This window comes from Camelina sativa, chromosome 7, assembly GCF_030686135.1.
Source record: "Camelina sativa cultivar CO46 ecotype springtype chromosome 7, ASM3068613v1".
NCBI lineage: Eukaryota > Viridiplantae > Streptophyta > Magnoliopsida > Brassicales > Brassicaceae > Camelina > Camelina sativa.
In genome coordinates this window covers 21,517,473-21,539,942 of record NC_141886.1, presented here as the reverse complement: position 1 = coordinate 21,539,942, position 22,470 = coordinate 21,517,473, and the positions used below count along the sequence as shown (strand labels likewise).

Below are 22,470 nucleotides of genomic sequence, written 5' to 3'. Positions count from 1 at the left end.
CACAAAAGTATTCTTTCTAAATTAAATTTGAGTTAATTAATTTACATACGAAAGTGTAAATTAGTAGAGATCATATTTCTATAAAAAAAAAAATTATAATTAAAAATTATAAAATTATAAAATATATATTTCACTATTTTCACGGAATTAAAAAAAAAACACATAATATTACGTATTAAAAGTCAAACACCTCTGATTGACTCAGAGGTTTCTCTCCGCGTAGGACGGAAACAAAGACCTTTAATTTCATCAGTAACGCTAAAATAACAGATCGGAGCAAAAAAAAAAAAAAAGAAGAAGAATGGAAGATCTATGGAAGAGAGCGAAATCGTTTGCAGAAGAAGCAGCGAAGAAGTCTCAAACCATAACACTACAATCATCTTCAACAACCTTCGTCAATCTCGTCTCCGAAACCGCTAAAAAATCCAAAGAGTTCGCTCTCGAAGCTTCTAAGAAAGCCGATTCGCTCAACGTCTCCGAGTTCGTGGCCGAGACGGCGAAGAAATCCAAGGAGTTCGCCGCCGAGGTTTCAACCAAAGCGGATCAGCTCAAAGTCGTTGCGTTGAAGCAAGCTGATCAGATCCAGAATATTAAATCTATTGCCGACATTATACCTCCGTTTGGGGGAGGATCAGGATCTAGTGGTGGCTCTGTGATCTCTGAATCTGAGCTTGTTAGCTTTGGTATCACCGATGATTTGAGAGAGTTTGTTAAAGGTTTGACGTCTGCTACGTTCCAGGCTTTTCCTGAACAAGGTATGGTTGCTTTATCTTGTTGTTTTATCTTCTTCTTTGATTTTCTGGAATTGAGGATTTGCAATGTGTTGTGGTAAATGTGGATTAGATGAATCGTCGGAAGTTTCTGATTTGGAAACAAGTGCGTCTAATGTTCGGAAGGATCTATCGGAGTGGCAGGAGAGACATGCCACTCTTGTTCTTGGTTCTGTCAAGGTACTAATACTTGGATTTTGGGAATTGAGAATACTATATAGTTTGATCTTGCATACTGGTTAACTTGTAGATTCATCTCTTATGTGCTACATTGTTTGATGTTTGCATTTTGTGTTTGTTGCAGCAAATTTCGAAGTTAAGATATGAGTTATGCCCACGAGTCATGAAAGAAAGGAGGTTCTGGAGGATTTACTTTACCTTAGTGAGCACTCATGTTGCACCGTAAGGCTCTACTATCTCTCTCCAACTCTAAAACGTTTTTGATACTCACTTTTGAAGAAGCGCATAGGAGGAAGTAAAGATAGCGTAAGACCTGTATATTACTAAGACTATGATGTCTCATAGCTTAATCAATGCAGCTTAAGACATGTGATTAGATGCATAAGTTTGGTTAAATGAAACCATAACTAATCATATTGGAACGTGGGGTTGATCCAGAGACTGTTTTAGTGAATTCTCTCTAGTTGTTGCAAATCATCTATGTTGCCAGTCTTCTCTAGCTCGGTTCAGTAGCTATCTCGGAAAACCATGTAACTCACAAATGAGAATGGCAAAGCCAAAGGAACGTTTAACTGAAAATGTATAGAAGATCTTGGCATCTTAATCATTTGTGTATATCTGTTAGGTGATTAGTGAATTGAGCACCCATGTCTTTCGTGGGTATGAGACTTGATAGCCGCATGCATAAATTAAGAGGAAATGATTTGTTTTGGCTCAGATATGAGAGGAAGTACATGGAGGAACTTAGGAACAAAGCAGAGAGTAAAGAGGAAGAAGCTAAGAAGAGCCCAGGGGCTGAAGGAACAGAAACAGGTGAAAAGAATGTCGCAAAAAGCAGAACATCTACTGCATCCTCTGAGCAAGATCTTGACACATTCCTCCTGGGAGATTTAGAAGACAGTGACGAAGCTCCCGGTGAGACACCTTGACTTATACTTTGCTTCTCAAGTTTTAGACGTGTCTTAAATATTGAATTTTGTTTGTGTAATTGTGAAACCTTGCAGATGATGATGATGATGATAATGGTGATGATGGAGGAAGCCTGGGTGATGATGACTTCGACAAGATTGGCAACTCTGTAAGTTAAACATTTGATTCTCTCTTTGTCTTCAAAAGATACAAGAAGAGAACGAACACCTTGGTTTAATCTAAATCTGCCTTCTCGTGTTTGCAGGATGCCGAAGAAGAAAAAGAAACAAATGCAGCAAAGGCATAGAAATATATTAGTTTTGTTACACCCAATCGTGGGGAAGTAAATGAGGATGGTATATGATCGATCTGTTTCATCATCAGTGTATAGCTTTTGCTTTAGCGAAGATGCAAAAGAACACATTTTATTCATTCGAATTCGCAGTTTTTTTTTAAAAAACGAGACTTTCTTTATGTTGCAGTAAAAAAAAGCTTACAACTTTGAATACAAAATTACCCAAAAAAAAAATCGAAACTTTTGATTTTGACATATGTATTCGTAGCTGGAGAGGTTTTATTAGTTTAGCTCTGTGAGTGTAGTTATGACGACAATATCTCTTCTCCGGCGTACCACCAAGTCGTCGCCGACAATATCATCACTCTTGTCTCTGGCGATTTCATCTTTCTCGACGCAATGTTTTGTTCGACGAACAGCATCACTCTCTGTTCCAACGGAAGCTCCTCCGGCTCCAAAGAAGATCCCCTTCACGGTCTCGACCCACGGAATCACAAGGCAAGATCCTTACCGTTGGATGAAGAATACAGAAGATACCGATTTCGCCGACTACGTCCAGCGTGAGAACGCGTACGCTCAAGCTTTCATGGCTGACACAGAAGCCTTAAGGCGTGATTTAGTCTCCGAGATGAAAACTCGTATTCCGGAAGAGATTTTCACACCTCCTGAGCGTTGGGGACCATGGTTCATCTCTCTATAATCTTGAAACTTTTTTTTTTTTGATTCGAGTCAAAAAAAGGATTGAATCGGGTTTTGAATTGTCAATTGAGTAGGTTATATAGGCAATACATACCCAAAGGAAAAGAGTACCCACTTCTGTGTAGGAGATTGGACAAGGTTGAAACAAATTGGCTCTCTGGTCTTTTTCGTGGAGGAGAAGAAGAAGAAGAAGTTGTGCTTGACTGGAATCAAATTGCAGAGCAGTACGGTAAAGTTTATTCCTTTAGCGTAATGTTGCAGTTTTAGTTTAAGAGTCGTAAACGATTACGCAAGTGTTATGTGTACTATTACTTCAGGTTATGTTCACATTGGGGTTTGTCGGGTTTCACCTGATCATAACTATCTTGCGTACACGGTTGATCCCGAGGGAGGTGAACGTTTCCTTCTTCAAATTAAGGATTTGAGAACCGGTCTTTTAGTTCCGAGGTTGGAAGTTGATGGAGTTGTTAGCTTGGCATGGGCTTTAGATGGAGTCACCTTGTTTTATACTGTTGCAGATGAATGCCAAAGACCTCACAGGCAAATACTGTAAACTTAAACTAGTAGTAGATTGATAGCTTTTTTGTCTTTATGAAACTTGGGGTTGTTTGTTCAACTGTGACATGTTTTTGCAGGGTTGTTGTTACAAATGTTGAATCAGATGGGAGAGATGATACCGTAGTGTTTACAGAAAAGGATTCCAGTTTCTGTGTAGACATAACGACCACAAAAGATGGCAAGTTTGTTACTATCAATTCGAACTCAAGGACTTCATCCGAGGAATTAACCTGTTTTGAACTTTCAATTGCATTTTCTTATATAGTCTCTATCACCCATATACTTTATGCTCAAGCTGAGTTATCTTGTTTTCAGGTTTATATTGTAAATGCTGATAAGCCAATGGCCAATTTACGAAGAACTCGTGAACGAGTCCCTGGCGTGCAGTGTTTTTTGGAACACCACAATGGGTTCTTTTACATTCTTACAAATTCTCCCTCAAATGCAACTAGTGAGTGGTCTGGTGAAGGCTATTATTTAACTAGATGCTTAGTGGAAGAACTTGAAGCATCTGACTGGCAGGTTTTGGTTATTTTATAAATCATGTTTTCTGTAACTTTTTTGAGATAGAGAAGAATACTGATTTTTTCTTGTCAGATTGTTTTCTGCCCAAATGATGAAGTGTTAATACAAGATATGGACATGTTCAATGACTACCTGGTGCTTTTTCTTAATAAGAATGGCTTCCCTATGCTATGTTCTATTGATATGCCCGTAAAAGCAAATATGAAGGTATTTCTGATTAATCTTGCGTTAGTGTCTTTTTACGTTTTCTCTCGGTGTTCCTACAGTTTTACTAAGGTATGTTTCTATTTTTGCAGCATATGGATGATCTTAATCCCTGGTATTTCCCTCTTCCACCTGATCAATGCAGTGTTGCGCCAGGTTCAAACCACAACTTTCAGAGCTCTATATACCGAGTGGTGCTTTCATCTCCTGTGGTATGTTTACTTTGTTGCTTTAAGAAACGGGTTCTTCTACTGTTGTAGCTTTGATGCCATAAGGTAGTTGTTTTGCATGTAAAATGATTCTTTCTACTCTGATAGTTTCTCTGAATAACCTTACTATTGTTTTTGGGATTGTAGATGCCTGACACTATCGTCGACTATGATGTGTCAAGACGATTGTTCTCAATTGTGCAACAGGAGAGAGGGGTTATAGGTAATTCTGATAGTAGTACGCCATGGTACCCTGCAGATGGTTCGATAGAGAACAGATGTCAACTTGATGATAGAACGAGTGAGGAACAAGATGGTCAGTTAGATTCTCGAATGCATAAGTGGGAGGGTTTATCTGATGCATATGTTTGTGAAAGACAAGAAGTTTCTTCACATGATGGAGTTGAAGTCCCTCTTACAATTCTGTATTCACGAGAAGCATCGAAGAAGAGTGAATCACCGGGAATGTTGATATGTTATGGTGCGTATGGAGAAGCTTTGGACAAAAGCTGGTGCACAAATCGATTGAGTATGCTTGATCGTGGATGGGTTATTGCCTTTGCTGATGTGAGGTCAGTTATAAAACATTACTAAATCGTTCAGTTTGAATGTGATAGTGGTAATTTGAATGTGCGCCTCCTATAGAAGTTTCATTTTGGTCTCAGGGGAGGAGGTGGTAGGGATTTTTCATGGCACAAATCCGGAACTGGATCGTTGAAACAAAGCTCAATCCAAGACTTCATACATAGTGCGAATTATCTAATCGAAAAGGGTTATGTGCATAGACACCATCTTGCTGCTATTGGGTACAGCGCAGGAGCTATCCTTCCAGCTGCAGCCATGAATATGCACCCGAGTCTATTTAGAGCTGCAATTTTGAAGGTTAGAATATTGGTTATCTTAGCAAATGCTTTGGTTGTGTCCATAATGATATGCAAACGCTTATATATGATCAAGCTGTACCATTGTGCAGGTTCCTTTCGTAGACGTGTTAAACACATTATCAGATTCAAAATTACCTCTCACACTCTTGGACCATGAAGAATTTGGGAATCCGGACATTCAAACCGACTTCCGATCCATCCTTAGCTATTCTCCATATGATAACATACGCAGAGATGTTTGCTATCCGTCCATGCATGTCACAACTTCGTTTCATGACTCAAGGTAAGCTTAACACAAGAATGATTTTACTTAAGTTTTGGAATTTATGGATCACAATTTCGTGTGTTTGTTGGTTTCTAGGGTTGGAGTATGGGAAGGTGCAAAATGGGTGGCTAAGATACGGGAGAGTACGTGCGAGGACTGCTCACGAGCTGTGATTCTGAGAACAAATATGAATGGGGGCCATTTCGGTGAAGGTGGTCGGTATGCTCAATGCGAAGAGACTGCATTTGATTATGCTTTTCTTATCAAAATTATGGGTCATCACAACAATCGATGAAAGAATCATGTAATCTTTTATGTAGCTTGAACTGATTCTATTATTACGTCTTTTGCTCGAAGTCATAAATCAGTTTGTCTCATTCTTGCTAACGGGTATAGACAAAGGAAGATAAAATCAGAAAACAATGATGTGATAAACTTGAAACGTAATCTGATATTCCACAAGAGATCATATTGATAGATTACATGAATGATGAAGAAGATGATACAAACTCAGAACCACAAAAAACGTACAATCTACTTAACCATAATTGATCTTAACGACTGTAGGAATCCCCTAGAAGCCGAACAATGTACACGATAGAAGCAATCTGTCAATACATTTATATATTCCAAAGCCGTTGAGCCTTACAGAGAAATGTCACAGTGTTTTCATGCGCTTATGAGACTGTTCAGATTCTTCCTCAAAGCTTGGATCTCTTGCTTGTGTATCAGATGATAATGGATTCTGCATAGAGAGTATGTATCAACATCATCGTATATGGTTACTGTTTACATGGAATGTGAAACCGACTAATTTACCTTACTTGATGGCTCGTCATGAGTTAGTCCTTGATTGGCTCGTTTCCCGAGATCAATCTGGACGGAAAGTTTTGCATGCGACAAATCAATTCCAGCGTTCTGGAGAGCTTGTGTTAATGAGCTCAATAACCTGGTCATTTCAGAATACACATTAATAAGAAACCAATCGATCACTTCGATAAAAAAAAAACAAAAACTAACAGAAATGAGGCAGACTTAGAAGATTAGGTTTAACTCACTCATGCGAGTAGGCACTAGAGATGCTAATGGTTCCACCTTCAATAACCAGGTCATTACTTTGGCCTAGCACATCACTAGTAGCAGGACATTCATTAGCTTGTTCACCTTGTACCAACGGAAGAATTGGTTGAACTGGTGGTAATCCTTTGTCGTCTAACTCAGGTTGACTTTCAATCGGTTTGCCGGTTATAGCTCTTCCATTGTCAGACTCAATCGGGATTTGCGGTTCTGCAACGATTGCAGGTGTAGAAGCCACAGCGTTTTCTTCAAACTTTGCAGGAAAAGATATCCCTGGACCAGATCCATTATTTATAGCTACTGGGTGGTTCGCCAAACTCTGAACTCGCCAGTGATTATTCCTCTGTTTCCAATCAGGAAAACATAAAAATTCAGCTAAAAGTTACACAAAACTGGCAGCAGAACCACTTGCAGGTCCACAACATAACATAGTAGAAGCTGAACGCATCTAAACATGTTTCTGAAAGATATAAAGTGAAAACTTTACCCATGGTGTCAACTTAGTTGGTTCCTGACTCCATCCTGGATACGATCCTTCATACTTTTGCACCCTCTCTTGTAAATACTGGACATAATCTATCACCTAGAGAATGCAACAGAAGTGCTATTTAAGGCTAACAAGATCTAAAATCAATGAATATTATCACATAGAACATCATTAAATTATCATGAAATACCTCTAAAAGGAAAGAAGCAGTATCTCTTTTTTGTTCACTGTTGGGAATTAGCTCTCTCAATATCTGAAATCTGACAAGAGATTTAAGAAATTCAGCACTCATACTATACAGAAACAAAGATGATGATAGTAGAACTAAGTCCCCATATCAACACCACAGCATTGAGGCAGAGCAAAATTCCCAAACACAAAGTCATAAGTAATCCTAAAGATTGTTACTCTGAATCTCCACAGTTCAAAAGAGCAAGCCACCCCAAAAAAAAAAGCTTGAAATCCTCATACCTTTCATTGATTTTGCTTCTTCTCCGTTGCTCAGTGACTGAATGCTTAGAACGTATCGCACTAGCTTTATCATTTTCCTTTGCATCTGCTTTCCAAATTCAACACCAGCAAATCAAATCCCAAACTCTCCAAAACCAAATCCATCTCGATTCAAATCCAATCAAAAACACAAATCGAAGAACCAATATCTAAGAAAATTCAAAAAAATCTCTAGAATTGGATCGAACAAGTTTTACCTCTGTTGTTGTTGTTGCTATGAACAGTAGTGTTGGAAGAAGGACCTTCACGTTTAGAGCTAAAGTCTTCTTCACCGTAATCTTCTTCCTCTTGATTTCCTTTTCCGGTTCTCATCTTCGCCGGAGTTTTTTTTTCCAACTTTTGCCGTCGACGAGAGCTTCTTCTTCTTCTATTGTTTGTTTTTTATTTGTTTTGTGGGTGACTCGTGACTCGGTTGAGTTTTGATTACCTGTGGGAGAGACTTACATGAACTCTCTCAGTTGAGTTTTTTTGTCCGTCAGTTTCATGATTTCGACACGTGTACGTACCGATATTACCCGGTTAAGCTCTGTAATCGAACCGTAGCTTCTAATGACACGTGGGTTTCACGTGATAAGACGGGATTCTAACCTATCAAATTTAAAGGTCGTCACGTGATGCACGTGGTCTCTTTCTGATCTGTTAATTTTCACCTTCGTACGTACCATGTTTGTTTTATTTAATCGAATGGTAAAACCGTAAAAGTAGCATACCCGTGAAAATGTTTTTATTTACACCACTCTAGTGTTATGATTTTTGCAGTCTTTCACATTATTTATAAATTCATATCCTTAATTGATAACATTCAAAATAACATATACTGTATATATAAACTGAAAGACTTTGTAACATTTGTGGTTTTTAAAATTTACAGTTTTGGTGAAAAGACAAATGGAGCTTCCAAAACACTGCATAAGAAGGGCTTATAGATGTGATCAGCATTGGGCCGAGCTATTTGAAGCCCAAAGTTTATAAAGAAAAAAACGAAAAAAAAACAAATTTTATCAGAGCCAGGTTTCGATCCTGGGACCTGTGGGTTATGGGCCCACCACGCTTCCGCTGCGCCACTCTGATTTGTTGATATTGGTATGTTATTTATGTTATATATAGTATATACTTGTATAACTAGTGCTAGAATATGGGCTTTGAGCCCAATTAAGTGCGGTAACGGATCTGATAAACGGGTCGGGTTGAACAAAGATCCATGAAATGTGAAGCAGAAACCGAAGGTTTTATGAAGGGTTTATTTCGGCGGCTGTATGCACACTTCACGGTGCCTTTCTCTTTTCTCCAGATCTTCTCCTTCTCTTCACCCAAGTCCAAGTTTTTTTTGAAAGTTCTGTTCATCGAATCTTCATTCTTTCATTTCTATGTTTGTATTGACATCTCTACAAATCCAATAGCTACATAGCCCGAGACTGTGCTCGTGGAGGAACTAATCTACCTGAAGCCATTTCGTGGCGATCACAAAGACGATTGGAAAAATGTGGAGGAACCTTTTGGGAAGAGCTTCATTAAGAAAGGTTAAGTTTTTATCTGATTCTAGCTCCGGTACTCATTTTCCGGTGAATAAAGTTCGTGGGATCATTTCTTCTGTTAATCTCATTGGCGTTAGAAATGGTTTATCGATAAACCCAATTAACGAATTGGGTAGATTGGGTTCGTTTCGTCATGGTCAATGCTATTATGCTTTTGAAGGGTATGCAACAGCTGCTCAAGCTATTGATTCTACTGATCCTGATGATGAGTCTTCTTCTTCTGGGTCTGATGAAGTTAATGAATTGATAACGGAGATGGAGAAAGAGACTGAGAGGATCCGTAAAAAGGCTAGGCTTGCAGCGACGCAGCCAAAGAGAGTCATCGCGGGGATGGGAGCACAGAAGTACTATATGCTGAAACAAAGACAAGTGAAAATGGAGACTGAAGAGTGGCAAAGAGCTGCGAGAGAGTGTCGTGAGATTTTAGCTGATATGTGTGAGCAGAAGCTTGCACCGAATCTGCCTTATGTCAAGTCTTTGTTTCTCGGCTGGTTTGAGCCTTTTCGTAATGCTATTCAAGCTGATCTTGATGCTTTCAAGATCAAGAAAGGGAAGATTCCTTATGCGCCTTTTATGGAGCAGCTTCCGGCTGATATGATGGCTGTTATCACTATGCATAAGATGATGGGATTGTTGATGACTAATACGGAAGGTGTTGGCATTGTTAAGCTAGTCAATGCTGCTACTCAGATTGGGGACGCCGTTGAGCAGGAGGTAAAGTTTCAATTTCTCTCGATGCTTTTGATGCTATTTCATGATATAGGTTGAGACTGACTTGAGAAATTGACTTGAGAGTGAATCTAAGTGGAATCATAAAAATGACTCATTGGATTGATGGAGCAGGCCAGGATCAACAGTTTTTTGGAGAAAACTACGAAGAAAAAGAATGCAACTGACAAGACGATCAATGATGAATCAGAAGCTGTGCATGTTTCAGAAGAAACTGTGACCAAAGAAACGGAAAGGGTGAAGAAACAGGTTTCTGTACTGATGAAAAAAAAGAAATTGAGGGAAGTAAAAGCGTTAGTGAAGAAACATGACTCATTCAAGCCATGGGGTCAAGAGGCACAAGTGAAGGTTTGTTTATACTTCCACACTTGTTAATGCACAGCGCTTTGTACTAATTCTTATATTCCTTCTCCTTTTTTCTCTTCTCTGTGATTTAAAATCGGCTCTTGTGCTTCTAGGTTGGCTCACGTTTGATTGAGCTGTTGATGCAAAATGCTTATATACAACCTCCAGCTGAACAGTTTGATGATGGTCCACCTGACATCCGACCTGCTTTTAAGCAAACTTTCAGAACTGTCACATTAGAAAATACGTAAGAGGCTTGTGATTCTTTTTATGCTCATTCACATGTATCTGTCTCTGTCTCCGTCTCTCCCTCTCCTTGTCGATGCTGTTTATTTACATTCTATTGTATTCTTCCTCAGAAAGACTAGCAGGAGATATGGTTGCATCGAATGTGATCCTCTGGTCAAAAAGGGCCTTGACAAATCAGTAAGCAGAATCGTGGACTATGTTTTGCGGATCTTTTATCTGATAACAGTTGTACCTTTGTGATGTTAGGGTTGGAACAATCTTTTACCACACTATATATCAAGGCATTTTAAATTGAGTTTGAGACAATCTTTCTATTCTTCTCTCACCATTTTCCTTTGTTTTAAACAGGCTAGACATATGGTCATTCCCTACTTGCCAATGCTAATACCTCCTCGGAACTGGACAGGGTATGTTCACCAATAATTAGTACTTAGATTGTTTTCTATTTTACTCTTGCTAGATCCCTTTGATAAATTTCTCCTTCTCTGGGCATTGTTCTTATGTACCCGTCATACAGGGGATATCTACAGTTTGCTCAAGTATGTTTCTAGAATTGCTATGTAATTTGACAGTATTTTACAGGTACGATCAAGGGGCACACTTTTTCTTGCCTTCATACGTCATGAGAACACATGGAGCTAAACAACAACGTACTGTAATCAAACAAACTCCAAAGGAGCAACTGGAGCCAGTATTTGAGGTCTGATATCCTTCATCTTTATTGGAAGTTAATGTTGCTTGAGCTTAACCATTTATTGGATTCTTAAAAGCAGAACTGGGAGTTGCAAAATTATGAATATTTTGTTATATGAATAAATGGGTTCATGTGATTCCTTTTGTTTAATCAGGCTTTAGATACTCTAGGAAACACCAAATGGAGAATAAACAAAAAGGTGTTAAGTTTGGTTGACAGAATCTGGGCTAATGGAGGTCGACTTGGTGGTCTGGTTGACCGTGAAGATGTAAGATCTCTCTCTCTGTCCTTTCCTTTATGAATCTATACTTCTAGCTCTTATTCACCTATATACTTCCATATTCTTCAGAGAAGGAAGTAATTTTAGCTCATACTTCTCTTCTAGAAATTTGGATTTTTCTCACCTCTTTATAAACTCCAAAAGGTACCCGTTCCAGAAGAGCCAACAAGTGAAGACCAGGAGAATGTAAAACATTGGAAATGGGAATTGAAAAAAGCAAATAAGGAAAATAGTGAGAGACATTCACAAAGGTGCGATGTAGAGCTCAAACTCGAGGTAAGAGAAGGCTTCTTTTTGAGCTCCTCTTGCTGCTCTAATGTATAAAAACATCATTGTACTTTCATTTGATTGAGCAGGTGGCACGTAAAATGAAGGACGAGGAAGGTTTTTACTACCCTCACAACGTTGATTTTCGTGGCCGAGCATATCCCATGCATCCATATCTTAACCATCTTGGGTCTGATCTCTGTCGAGGCATCCTTGAGTTTTGTAAGGGAAAGCCTCTTGGGAAATCGGGATTGCGTTGGCTGAAGATACATATAGCAAACTTATATGCTGGTGGAGTTGATAAGTTGGCTTATAAGGATCGGGTTGCATTTACTGAGAGTCACTTAAAAGATATATTTGATTCTTCTGATAGACCTCTTGAAGGAAAAAGATGGTGGCTTAACGCAGAGGATCCCTTTCAGTGTTTGGCTGCTTGCATTAATCTTTCAGAAGCCTTGAGAAGCCCCTTTCCTGAAGCTGCTATATCTCATATCCCCATCCACCAGGTACTTGCTAGATTTTATCCATACTTTGTACATGAACAACTTTTATGACATTCTAGTGAAATGAAAATTATATAGACGCCTTTGTTGCTTTGCATTATCATCATCTATGCTCTTTAAGTAGATAATCTTTTTTTTCCTTTATTAATTTTTATTGCAAGGATGGTTCATGTAATGGCTTACAACATTATGCTGCTCTTGGGAGGGATAAGGTATGCCATTAGTTTTTCAGTAACGATAAATTTTTTTTTTATTCATTCTATCGAACATAGGCAAATATACTTCTCCTTAAGGTTTTCTGATTTCTTTCTTTCAATTGGTTTTGTTTATAGTTGGGAGCAGATGCTGTCAACCTTGTAACAGGTGAAAAGCCGGCAGATGTTTATGCAGAAATTGCTGCTAGGTACTTTATTTATCTTTGTATTCCCTTATCACTCTGGCTATATGAACACTCTAATCAGACAGGATTGTTAACTTGGTTTAAATTTTAAATCAGGGTTCTCAAGATCATGCAGCAAGACGCAGAGAAAGATCCTGAAACATTTCCAAATGCCAAATATGCCAAACTCATGCTCGACCAGGTTATTCATATCTCTTGCTTGTTAAATAGGCTACCTCCTGCCAAACATGTTAATTGACAACAAATTTTTATCCCACCACCATATGGATCAGATGTACTGCTACTATATGTCACTTTAATACTTGTTTGTGATCATCCTATATTCCTATCTGACAACAGACTATACTATTGAAATTCTGTAGGTTGACAGAAAGCTGGTCAAACAGACGGTCATGACATCAGTGTATGGTGTTACTTATTCTGGCGCACGCGACCAAATAAAGAAGAGGTTAAAAGAACGTAATACCTTTGGGGACGATGATTCGCTGACTTTTCATGCAGCTTGTTATGCAGCAAAAGTAAGAAAATGTTAATTTACTTGCTTGGTTTGGGCAACGATATGCTTTCTATGGTTATGCATTTTTAATCTGCGAATGATTTTTTGGATTTTGGGATCCAAGGTTCACTCCTCTATTCATTTTTTAGATCACTTTGAAAGCACTGGAAGAGATGTTTGAAGCTGCAAGAGCTATCAAGACTTGGTTTGGTGAATGTGCAAAGGTCAGTTCTTATACCTGTGACGCTCTTATTGAGGCCATTGCTAAAGAAATCATAAGTTACGAAGGAATTTTTCTCTTATAATTGGTTACGACAATGAGAGCTGTTTTCTGTGTTGGACAGATAATAGCTTCAGAAAACAAAGCAGTTTGTTGGACGACTCCTCTTGGCCTTCCAGTTGTACAACCGTATCGGATGCCTGGTAGACACTTGGTAATGCTCTAACTTCTTTGATACATGGAGCACAAATGATCAGTTGAAAAACTGGATAGTGACTCTCTTAAATATTACTGAAATTGAGGCATCAAATTTGGCAGGTTAAGACTACCCTTCAGGTCTTGACTCTAAAACGTGAGACTGATAAGGTAACCCCACCAAATTTCATTCACCATAACTTTTCTCCATATTTTCCATCAGTGGGAGTTATGACTCGACGTTCTTATTCGTAGAAAGAGTAGGGTTCAGCCTATATCTTATCATGATGTAGCCTTTGGATAAATTTAAAGATTTCATGAGTTTTAAGCAGAGTAGTCTCATCTTTCTGCACTACATACTGTACTCTTGGTTCAGGTCCAGTCGCGGAGGCAGATGACAGCTTTCGCACCAAATCTTATACATTCTCTTGATGGGTCTCACATGATGATGACAGCAGTTGCTTGCAACAGGGCGGGCTTGAGTTTCGCAGGTCAGCTTTAGCCTTCCCGTATGCATCTAACTAATGTTGATTTTTTCATTCTAGATTCTTACTCTTCATACCAATTTCTAATTTGTAGGGGTGCATGATTCGTTCTGGACCCATGCCAGTGATGTTGATATAATGAACACAATACTCAGAGAGAAGTTTGTCGAGCTCTACGAAAAGCCAATCTTAGAAAACGTAAAAGAATCTACTTATTACATCTTTCAGGGGATATACAATTACCATCATTACAAATTTCTGTCTTTGTTTTCTTATAACTAAACTCATGATGGATGGTTTATCTGTGAATTGATAGTTGTTGGAGAGTTTCCAGAAGTCCTTCCCAGACCTAAGTTTTCCGCCATTACCAGAACGAGGCGACTTTGATCTGAGGAAAGTGCTTCAGTCGCCATACTTCTTCAACTGAGCTGCAGCACAGTCAGCTTCACTTACATATTGGAAGCTCCAATACTACACATCTAACATTCAGGGCAGAGTAAGTTTGCTTCTTCAAGCCAATACAACAGGCACATTAATCAAAAGGGGAAGATTCTTTTCCAGTCAGCAATGAGGAATGTTGATGGTTACCTCTCAACTCAGAGGTGGGCTTTCGGGTTACTTGTAAATATACACAGAAAAAGAGTGTTTCAAACTTTGGCAGGAGGCAAGGCGTAGGCACTCCTTTTTGATCGACGTGTAATTTAGTAAAATAGACTTTTTCCAATATTTAAAGTAATAACATTTTTATAATTATTTACACTAAAATGCTTATCAATAATATTATATGAGTTTGGACATATTACATCCCTGACGCTCTTATTGAGACCTCTGCTTAAAAAATAAAAAGTTACGAAGGAATTTGCATTAGACATTTGGTTACAAATAAGAAATCAATCTGATCTTGGCCCCGCACAAAGACAAGTTTTTGATTTGATCGTTAAGAAGTTTTCTTCATGTGGTAAGACCAGCCCAGTTCTTAAACTAAAAGCATCAAGAAACTCCATTTTCTTCATCTTCCTCTTTCTCAACTTTGGCAACCTGAGTCTCCATGAACGTTGCCTTGTACCTCCACCTATCTACGAATATCTTAATCTCTTGACATTTCTCTATCACTTGCAACGCCGTGCCAAAGAACCCTCCTTTCACCAATGCATTCAAGAACGCATCCGCAAGAGCATGCTCCAGTTTTGCTTTCTTGTCTTTGAACTCTTTCCACAAAACCACCACCTCCAAGTACTTCTCGCAGCTCACATATCCATTGATCAACGACAATTATGTCTTGTTGTTTGGCTCATACTGAAGAAAAGCCATCCTTCTGAATGTAATCTTTGCATCTTCTAGGCGTCCAGATTTACAAAAGGCATGGATAATCGAATTCCAATCATGGGACTTCGCTTCTACTCGAGGATCTTCCAAAACTTCCTCTACAAAATTTACCATCAACTCAGGCCTCTGATTCTCAAGGAGGGAAAAGGGCCATTTCCGATCTGTACAATGTCAAAAGTGCTAATTTATATATGTACAAATTTTTGGTGCTAATGTCTATCTATACTCAAATAAAATTCAAATTTCATACCCAATTATAAAAAAAGTGCCAATTTCAAAGTCAAAATCATCAAATATTAGTCAAGAGCTGACTGAGATGACACATATTAGATGAAGTGGCATCGTATATTAAAACGCCGTCGTTTTGATGTTCTAATTTCGTTTTTTAAAAAAAGAAGGTAAGATAAGACCATAGACTCGAACCCGGGTCCATCCAAGTTTTCAACAAAGCTTTAACCAAATGATCCAGCAGCCTTATTCGGTATATATGGGAACTTTAATATTTATATCCATATCCACCTCCGAGAATCTCCCTCCTCTTCCTTTTCTCCTCTTCCTTAGCATCATTAATGGCATCGATAATTTTGGCTTCCTCATTGCTTAATTTTTACTGGAAAACAAAAAGCCTAGTGATGATGATTATGATCTGAGAGGAACATAGAATCTCCAAAAGTCAAAATTTTTAAAGAATCAAAAAGTTAAAAAATCAAATCTTGGGAAACCACGATGAATGTAATCAATTAGCGATTGGATCAACAGAGGCGGATCTAGATGGAGAAGGAACCACGGCGGAGCAGAAAGAGAAGAAGAGGAGAGAGATTCTCACGGGCGGATATGATTATAAACAATAAAGTTCCCCAATAATTCGAATAAGGCTGCTGTATCATATGGTTAAAGCGTTTATTCAAACTTTGATAAACCCAGGTTCGAATCTAGGGTGTTACTTTTTTTCTAAAAAACGAAATTACAGCATCAAAACGATGTTGTTTTAATATACAATGCCACTTCATCTAATAGGTGTCATCTGAGTCAGCTCTTGCTCTTGACAAATATTTGTTGATTTTGACTTTGAAATCAGCACTTTTTTTATAATTGGAAATGAAATTTGAATTTTATTTGAGTATTGGTGGCACCGAGGGTTTGTAGGTATAAATTGGCATTTTTGACATTGTACAGGTCTGAAATGCCATATATGATATTAAAATTATAAAACCAATTCCACGAGGTTGATACTCATTTTAACAAAACTATAAAAGAGTAGCTAAATTTTATAAATATTTCATATTAACATAAGTATATGTGATATTAAATATAAAATTATTTTTTCAAAATATATTTAGGCTTATCATTACTAATTTTTACTATATATATTTATTATACGTGAATCTTTAAACCATATTTTGAGATTTTAATCCTAACTTTGTATGCTTAAATATATGGTTGTTTGATTTGATTTAAACATAATATTTACATATTCACACTCAGAAATAAGAAAAATTTGAATATATATATATGAAATAATTAACTGAAAATAATTGATTACTCTCCTCTTTCACAAAAAGTGTCATCAATAAAAATACAAATAATTAAATTGTTTTTATATATTACCTACAATAGAACCTCTATAAATTAATATTCTTTAAATTAATACTCGCTATAAATTAATAAATTTTTACGGTCCCAAGTTGGGCCGGTGTAAAAAATGACACATTCCGATAAAATAATAAAATAATATTTTTTTTGGAAATCCTATGTAAAAATATGGTCCCATCAATATCATAAATTAATAATCAAATAAACTAAATATATATATATATATATACACATATATATCTATGAAAATCTAGTGAAATATGAATCTATTATTGTTTGTCTAATCTTGAATTTGCATTCTTGGTGGAACTCATCTCTAAACTTTTTCATTATTGTCTTTTCAATTGCATCCAAAAATTATGGAGAGTCTAGACGCGAAAATTGCTTATTTAGTAACTGGTTCTAAAGGTACCGCAATATCTTCTTCGACTTCATCATTACCATAAAGGATAGTAGTAGCAATTTTTTCTTTAACTCTAAACTTCTAACATTTATCACTTTTACCTAGATAATTTAGTAAACAATTAAAATTCATCCTATTACGATAACCAATATTATGAATTAAAATTTTTTTTTAATAAATATAAATGATAACAAAAGTACTTTATGTTGTAATAGAAAATTTTCAAAATTATGAAAATAAAAAAAATATTTTCATAAATTAATAAAATATTAATTTATCGATAATCGATAAATTAAAACCTCTATAAATTAATAAAATTTTATGGTCCGGACCTTATTAATTTATAGAATAATTTCCTTTCGCCTATACAGGTTCAAATTTATATTATAAACCCGCGTATATACATGTCATAATCTAGTACACCGTATAAACATTGCCAGAAACATACACCGGAGTAAAAAAAAAACTCACAGTGGACTAGGTCAAACTTGAAGGATAACCTCAACTATCTTTTTTAATTTTCGGGTTTAACTTAGCTGTGTGAGTTTTACTCACACGTAGACCATTACTGGAAAATTTATTATCATGTGACACAAAGGATTTGAATTTTGTTTTTTCACTAATACCTTAGCAATTCTAAAATAGGCACCTTTAGGCTTTAACAATTCTGAAATACGTCTGTCAAAGTAGTTGTGGTCTTGGCGCTTTGGCTTAGGCTTTTTCTGTTTCTTTGTAACCCTACTCTTTGCTCTGGTTTTTTCAGTATCTTTAAAACAGAAACCATAGAATGCTCCCCTCTGTAATTAGTTTTAATGGATTTTGTTCTCTCTTTGGCCAAGAGTGTTCATATTCAGAAACCATAATATTTTTGTATGAAAATGCATTATGTGTGAATCTAGATGACAATGCATTATCCAAACCCATGTTTACAATCATTTGTACACATAATGCATTTTCAATCAGTTTACTTAGTCCCGGTAAATAATCACTAAAACCATGTAAAATCCAAATCCAAATCAAAAAACTCAAATATGGTATCTTAAAAACCAAATGGGAGAAAAAATCTCTGTTGTTTACCTATACGTAAACTAGAAAATTGGATTTAAATTCCTATTGACGTTGCCAATGTAAGGTTTCAAAAATAACATCATGTTTTAAAATTAAACTTTCAAAATGAAATCATAAACTCTAAATACTAAGTCTTACCTCTTCAAAATTATACCATAACACTACAAGAAATATAGGTATTAGTAGCACACTGAAAACGCTACCAAACTACCATATGGCTTTGGTAGCGTTTCCATAAACGCTAGGACAAGGAAAGAGAATAAGAGAGGAAGATGAGATGACAAGGAAAGGAAAGAGATAAATAAAAAACCTAAATTATTTGTGTCCGTTGGATCTAAAGTTATGAACGGTGGATATTAGAAAAACTGTGATCCTCACTTCTATGAACCAGCCAATAAAAAGCCAGACTTTTTTTTTTGTCAACAAAAGCCAAGACTTTTCTTTTTGCATTTTTATCAAATTTGTTGCCTTGTTCTTTTTTAAAAACTAATTTACTCACTATGTCCCTAATAGTTCGATGTTTTGCCACTTTCACATATATTAAAAAAAAGTTAAAGTTATATTATAAATTAATTTATAATTATTTTTAAAGCAAAAAGAGAAAATATAGATTTTAGACAACATGAAATGTGGAGAAATCATAAAGTAAAAAAACTATTTTAATTTTTTTAATAGAAAATATAGACTTTAGACAACATGACATGTGGAGAAAAACACTTTTGATATCACCTCCTCTTTTCATCCTTTCATCATGCCTCTGCCTATTAAACACGTAACCATATAATACTTATCATTACCATCTCTCTCCTCAGTATTATTTTTTGGTCTACCAAACCGGAAAAACAAAATGAACTCATGTATTAGTAAGGCAAAGAAAGAGAGATAAGTAGATTCATTCGTGGGTGGTTTTGATATGGATGAGATGCAGCTCTTGTCGTGTTCCACATATATTGACTTGACTATTAACTCTAAATCAAATATCATGATGGTTAACAAAAAATAAAATCAAATATCATGATATTTCATTTTTATTTTGTAAATTTTAATTCTACATTGTGAATTGATTATGTTTTTTCTACTGATTTTGGAGAATGATAAGAAATTAAATTAAACAAAAGCTCTATTTTATTGAGTTTTTCAAGATAGAAAAATCAGAAGTCAAGTTTTCCAATTCAATACAAAAATATAAACGTCAAGCTCTATAAAAATCAGAAGTCAAGCTCTATAAGTATTTTTAGGAAAACTCTAGATCCCCTTTCGGTTAAAAACATAAGTCTTTTTTTTTTATCACTAACAAAGTTAATTTTTTTTTGGGGCTAATTGCAAAAGAAAAGCCCAAATTTTTTGCTTCCAAAACAAATTTTCAGCTATAATAGTGATTTTTATGTTCCCGCTTAATGAAAATATTTGTTAGCGCTGATTTAATGCTACCAAAGATTTGATATCCGATTTTAGTACTTTTAGTAGCAGTTAGTAAATTCGTGCTACAACGATATGCTACCAAAACTCATATTTCTTGTAGTATAAATATAATTAAAAAACCAAAACCTAAATTTTTTTTTTAAATTAATTTGAAATATTATAATTATACTCTCTCCGTTTCACTTTTAATTGACGTTTGACTTAAAAAAATTTTTTTTACTTTAAATGATGTTTTGCAATTTTCTATGTAAAAAAAAAGATTTAATTTGTTTTGACCAATCATATTTTATATTGTATTTCGCTATATGTTGAATTCATTTTATTTAATGTTGTTTTATATGTAAAAGAGGTATATTATATGTTTTTTTAATTTGTGTATAAAAACAAACTGAAACAACCCGATCCGAATTTTCAATCTTCACACATGACACATAATAAACGATCTCACCAGAATTCCACTATTTCGTACGAGACAACCGGCATCAAACAACTTCTTAAAAAATTCTCCACATAAAGGCTAGATCCAACTAACCAATACTACGCAGTGACCCACCATAGTCTTAAGAAACCCCGCACGAGTTCGAAGTCTACTTCCAACTCCAACTGCGTCAACCACTTCTCCTAGGCGATGTATGTGTTTTGCCGCAACCCACCCCCTCTAGGCGGTGTCCACTTTACCATTCTCTCTGCCCACGAGAAGAAGAAGTGTGCCTTGTTTGGAGCCACAAGTATATGCCACAGCCCCATCATGGCTGGATAGTCTCGGAGAATATGTAGAATTGTCTCATCCCCACTCTTACACAACGTACATAACCCGTCAGCACTCTTTCAAATCTCACCTAAAATTATGAGATTAAGATATATGTATTTTTAACTAAAAAAATATTTTCAAATCTTCAAAATCATTAAAAGTTAAATCCACACTGTTTTCAATAAGACTAGATTTTTAAGATAAAATTTTAAATCATTAGTTCAATAACGTTGGAGTTTTAAATTATTAGTTCAATCAGCTGCGCGAGGGGTAGGTGAACTCAATGCCGAGTGTTGGACCTGGAACCCTCTAGCAGGTTCGGATCCTCGGTTAAAGGCCTGAATTGTTGACCAACAAGCCAGTCATTGGACGTGTGTCATAAGCAGTTCGGGAGGAAGGACAGTTTGAAGCATTTAGGATCAGCTTGGAGCATTTCAGCTCGGGAAGACGAAGGTTGCTCAGAACTAAGGAAAAGAATCCTGGATCAAGGGACCTCGGCTCAGGAAGATATTCGTTCAATCATGAAGATTCAACCATTACAAGCATTAAGGACAAGATCAAAACAGATGCATTCATGGATAATTATTACATTTAATGTGTATATTTATGACATATTTTAGTATAAATAAGAGCATTGTAACCTTGAGAAGGGTATGCGATTTCAAGGCAAAAATCTTAAGTAAATACATTTTTTTTCCAAATACTTGTTTTTGAGATCCCACTCGATTTCGACCACTAATATTCTCGTATGTGGGACCTGACACCCACATTTTGGTACTGCCTGTGGGGATATAAGTCTCAGCAAAGCTACTTTAACCTATTCAATGATTGAAGACTCTTCCCATCACCAAAAAGGATGTCTGAAAGAGATGATTCTTTGGCCAATCCAGTAACCAACAAGAATGTCAATACCCTCGTCTTAGGCTCGTGGCCATCAAGCAAGAGCTTGCGACCATAAAAAAAAGCCAGGTAACAATGACTAATGAACAAATTGCAGTTTTATCATTCAGAATATAGCAGAGACATCCAAAGACATGAAAATAGCTAAATGTAGGAGACTTCCCTTTCCACAACTCATAGGGAGTCTTATCAATTCCTGGTCGGACGTAGACACGATTGATGATATAGCAGATTGTGTTAACAGCTTCATCCCAGAAACGATGAGGAACTTGATTTCCATGCAACATAGCCCGTGCCATCTCTTGCAAAGTCCTGTTCTTGCACTCAACTACTTAATTCTGCTCATATGTTTTAGGCGCTGAGTAATGATGAGTAATACCCTGATGAGCACAGAACTCATCAAACCTGTCATTTTGGCATTCACCTCCATGATAACTACGGATAGTCTCAATGGCCCACTTCTCAGTTTTGATCTGCAAGGCAAGAATTCGAAAACACTCCAGTGTGTCAGATTTGTCACGAAGAAATCTCACCTAGGTGTAGCGGTTAAAATCATCAACCATGACAAAAATGAATATGCGTCGAGATACACTCTAAACTTGGATGGGTCCCATCAGATCCATGTGGACTAGCTGTAAAGCATGATTTGTTCGAATATCTGACACTGACCCATGAGACACTTTGATCTGCTTTCCCTTGTTGCAAGTACCACATATGAAATGTGGATCACCCCTCAGCTTTGGATTCCACGCACAATCTCATGATTTGCCAGTTTAAGCATAATGCGAATGTTCAAATGACCAAGTTTCTGATGCTACAGATCAGTGTCCAACTTAGCAGATGCATTGAAGCATTGGTTTTCTGAGTTCCACATGTAGCAGTTATTGCCAGACCGTCTTCCCCGAAGTTTTACAGACCCTTGTTGATCCACTGCTCTGCAGTCCTTCTTAGGTAAAGTGACATCCAAACCCTCATCACACAGCTGACTGACACTGATCAGATTTGCCTTCAAACCATCCACAAGGAATACATACTTC

The 22,470-nt window shown here is 36.7% G+C and overlaps 4 protein-coding genes and 1 non-coding gene across 10 annotated transcripts; 3 read left to right on the top strand and 2 right to left on the bottom strand.

The window, feature by feature from the left end:
• The first annotated feature begins 204 nt into the window (after positions 1-204).
• On the top strand, positions 205-2,169 carry LOC104701530 (uncharacterized). The gene is made up of 6 exons (XM_010417226.2): positions 205-755; positions 844-950; positions 1,075-1,172; positions 1,669-1,865; positions 1,955-2,028; positions 2,125-2,169. The coding sequence occupies exons 1-6, from the start codon at positions 302-304 to the stop codon at positions 2,164-2,166; spliced, it is 972 nt and encodes a 323-aa protein (XP_010415528.1). The 5' UTR covers positions 205-301; the 3' UTR covers positions 2,167-2,169.
• Positions 2,170-2,272: 103 nt separating this feature from the next.
• Positions 2,273-5,875, top strand: LOC104701531 (uncharacterized). Of its 5 annotated transcripts, none has more exons than XR_015562194.1 (11): positions 2,273-2,838; positions 2,928-3,082; positions 3,171-3,393; positions 3,489-3,634; positions 3,728-3,933; positions 4,009-4,143; positions 4,233-4,352; positions 4,497-4,921; positions 4,995-5,231; positions 5,323-5,516; positions 5,595-5,875. XR_015562194.1 is itself a non-coding variant. In XM_087459094.1 (11 exons), the coding sequence occupies exons 1-11, from the start codon at positions 2,462-2,464 to the stop codon at positions 5,791-5,793; spliced, it is 2,397 nt and encodes a 798-aa protein (XP_087315220.1). In that variant the 5' UTR covers positions 2,273-2,461; the 3' UTR covers positions 5,794-5,875. The 5 variants fall into 5 exon arrangements, 3 of the variants coding, with proteins under 3 accessions (XP_087315220.1, XP_087315221.1, XP_087315222.1); XM_087459094.1 differs by having other exon boundaries at positions 5,015-5,231; XM_087459095.1 differs by having other exon boundaries at positions 2,335-2,838; positions 3,489-3,589; positions 3,727-3,933; positions 5,015-5,231.
• A 30-nt stretch (positions 5,876-5,905) lies between these two features.
• LOC104701529 (transcription factor BIM2) lies at positions 5,906-8,003 on the bottom strand. Of its 2 annotated transcripts, none has more exons than XM_010417224.3 (7): positions 7,770-8,003; positions 7,534-7,618; positions 7,253-7,322; positions 7,063-7,158; positions 6,557-6,918; positions 6,318-6,447; positions 5,906-6,243 (listed from the first exon to the last, which is right to left on the bottom strand). In XM_010417224.3, the coding sequence occupies exons 1-7, from the start codon at positions 7,882-7,884 to the stop codon at positions 6,157-6,159; spliced, it is 945 nt and encodes a 314-aa protein (XP_010415526.1). In that variant the 5' UTR covers positions 7,885-8,003; the 3' UTR covers positions 5,906-6,156. The 2 variants fall into 2 exon arrangements, with proteins under 2 accessions (XP_010415526.1, XP_010415527.1); XM_010417225.3 differs by having other exon boundaries at positions 6,323-6,447; positions 7,770-7,981.
• Positions 8,004-8,571: 568 nt separating this feature from the next.
• On the bottom strand, positions 8,572-8,643 carry TRNAM-CAU (transfer RNA methionine (anticodon CAU)). The gene has a single exon. It is a non-coding gene; the product is annotated as a tRNA-Met (tRNA).
• A 139-nt stretch (positions 8,644-8,782) lies between these two features.
• LOC104701528 (DNA-directed RNA polymerase 1, mitochondrial) lies at positions 8,783-14,767 on the top strand. The gene is made up of 19 exons (XM_010417223.3): positions 8,783-9,821; positions 9,951-10,184; positions 10,295-10,428; positions 10,541-10,607; positions 10,779-10,837; positions 11,013-11,130; positions 11,279-11,392; positions 11,549-11,680; positions 11,761-12,177; positions 12,336-12,386; positions 12,507-12,577; positions 12,671-12,755; positions 12,937-13,092; positions 13,220-13,294; positions 13,415-13,504; positions 13,609-13,656; positions 13,862-13,976; positions 14,065-14,168; positions 14,287-14,767. The coding sequence occupies exons 1-19, from the start codon at positions 9,054-9,056 to the stop codon at positions 14,395-14,397; spliced, it is 2,949 nt and encodes a 982-aa protein (XP_010415525.2). The 5' UTR covers positions 8,783-9,053; the 3' UTR covers positions 14,398-14,767.
• The last annotated feature ends 7,703 nt before the right edge of the window (positions 14,768-22,470 follow it).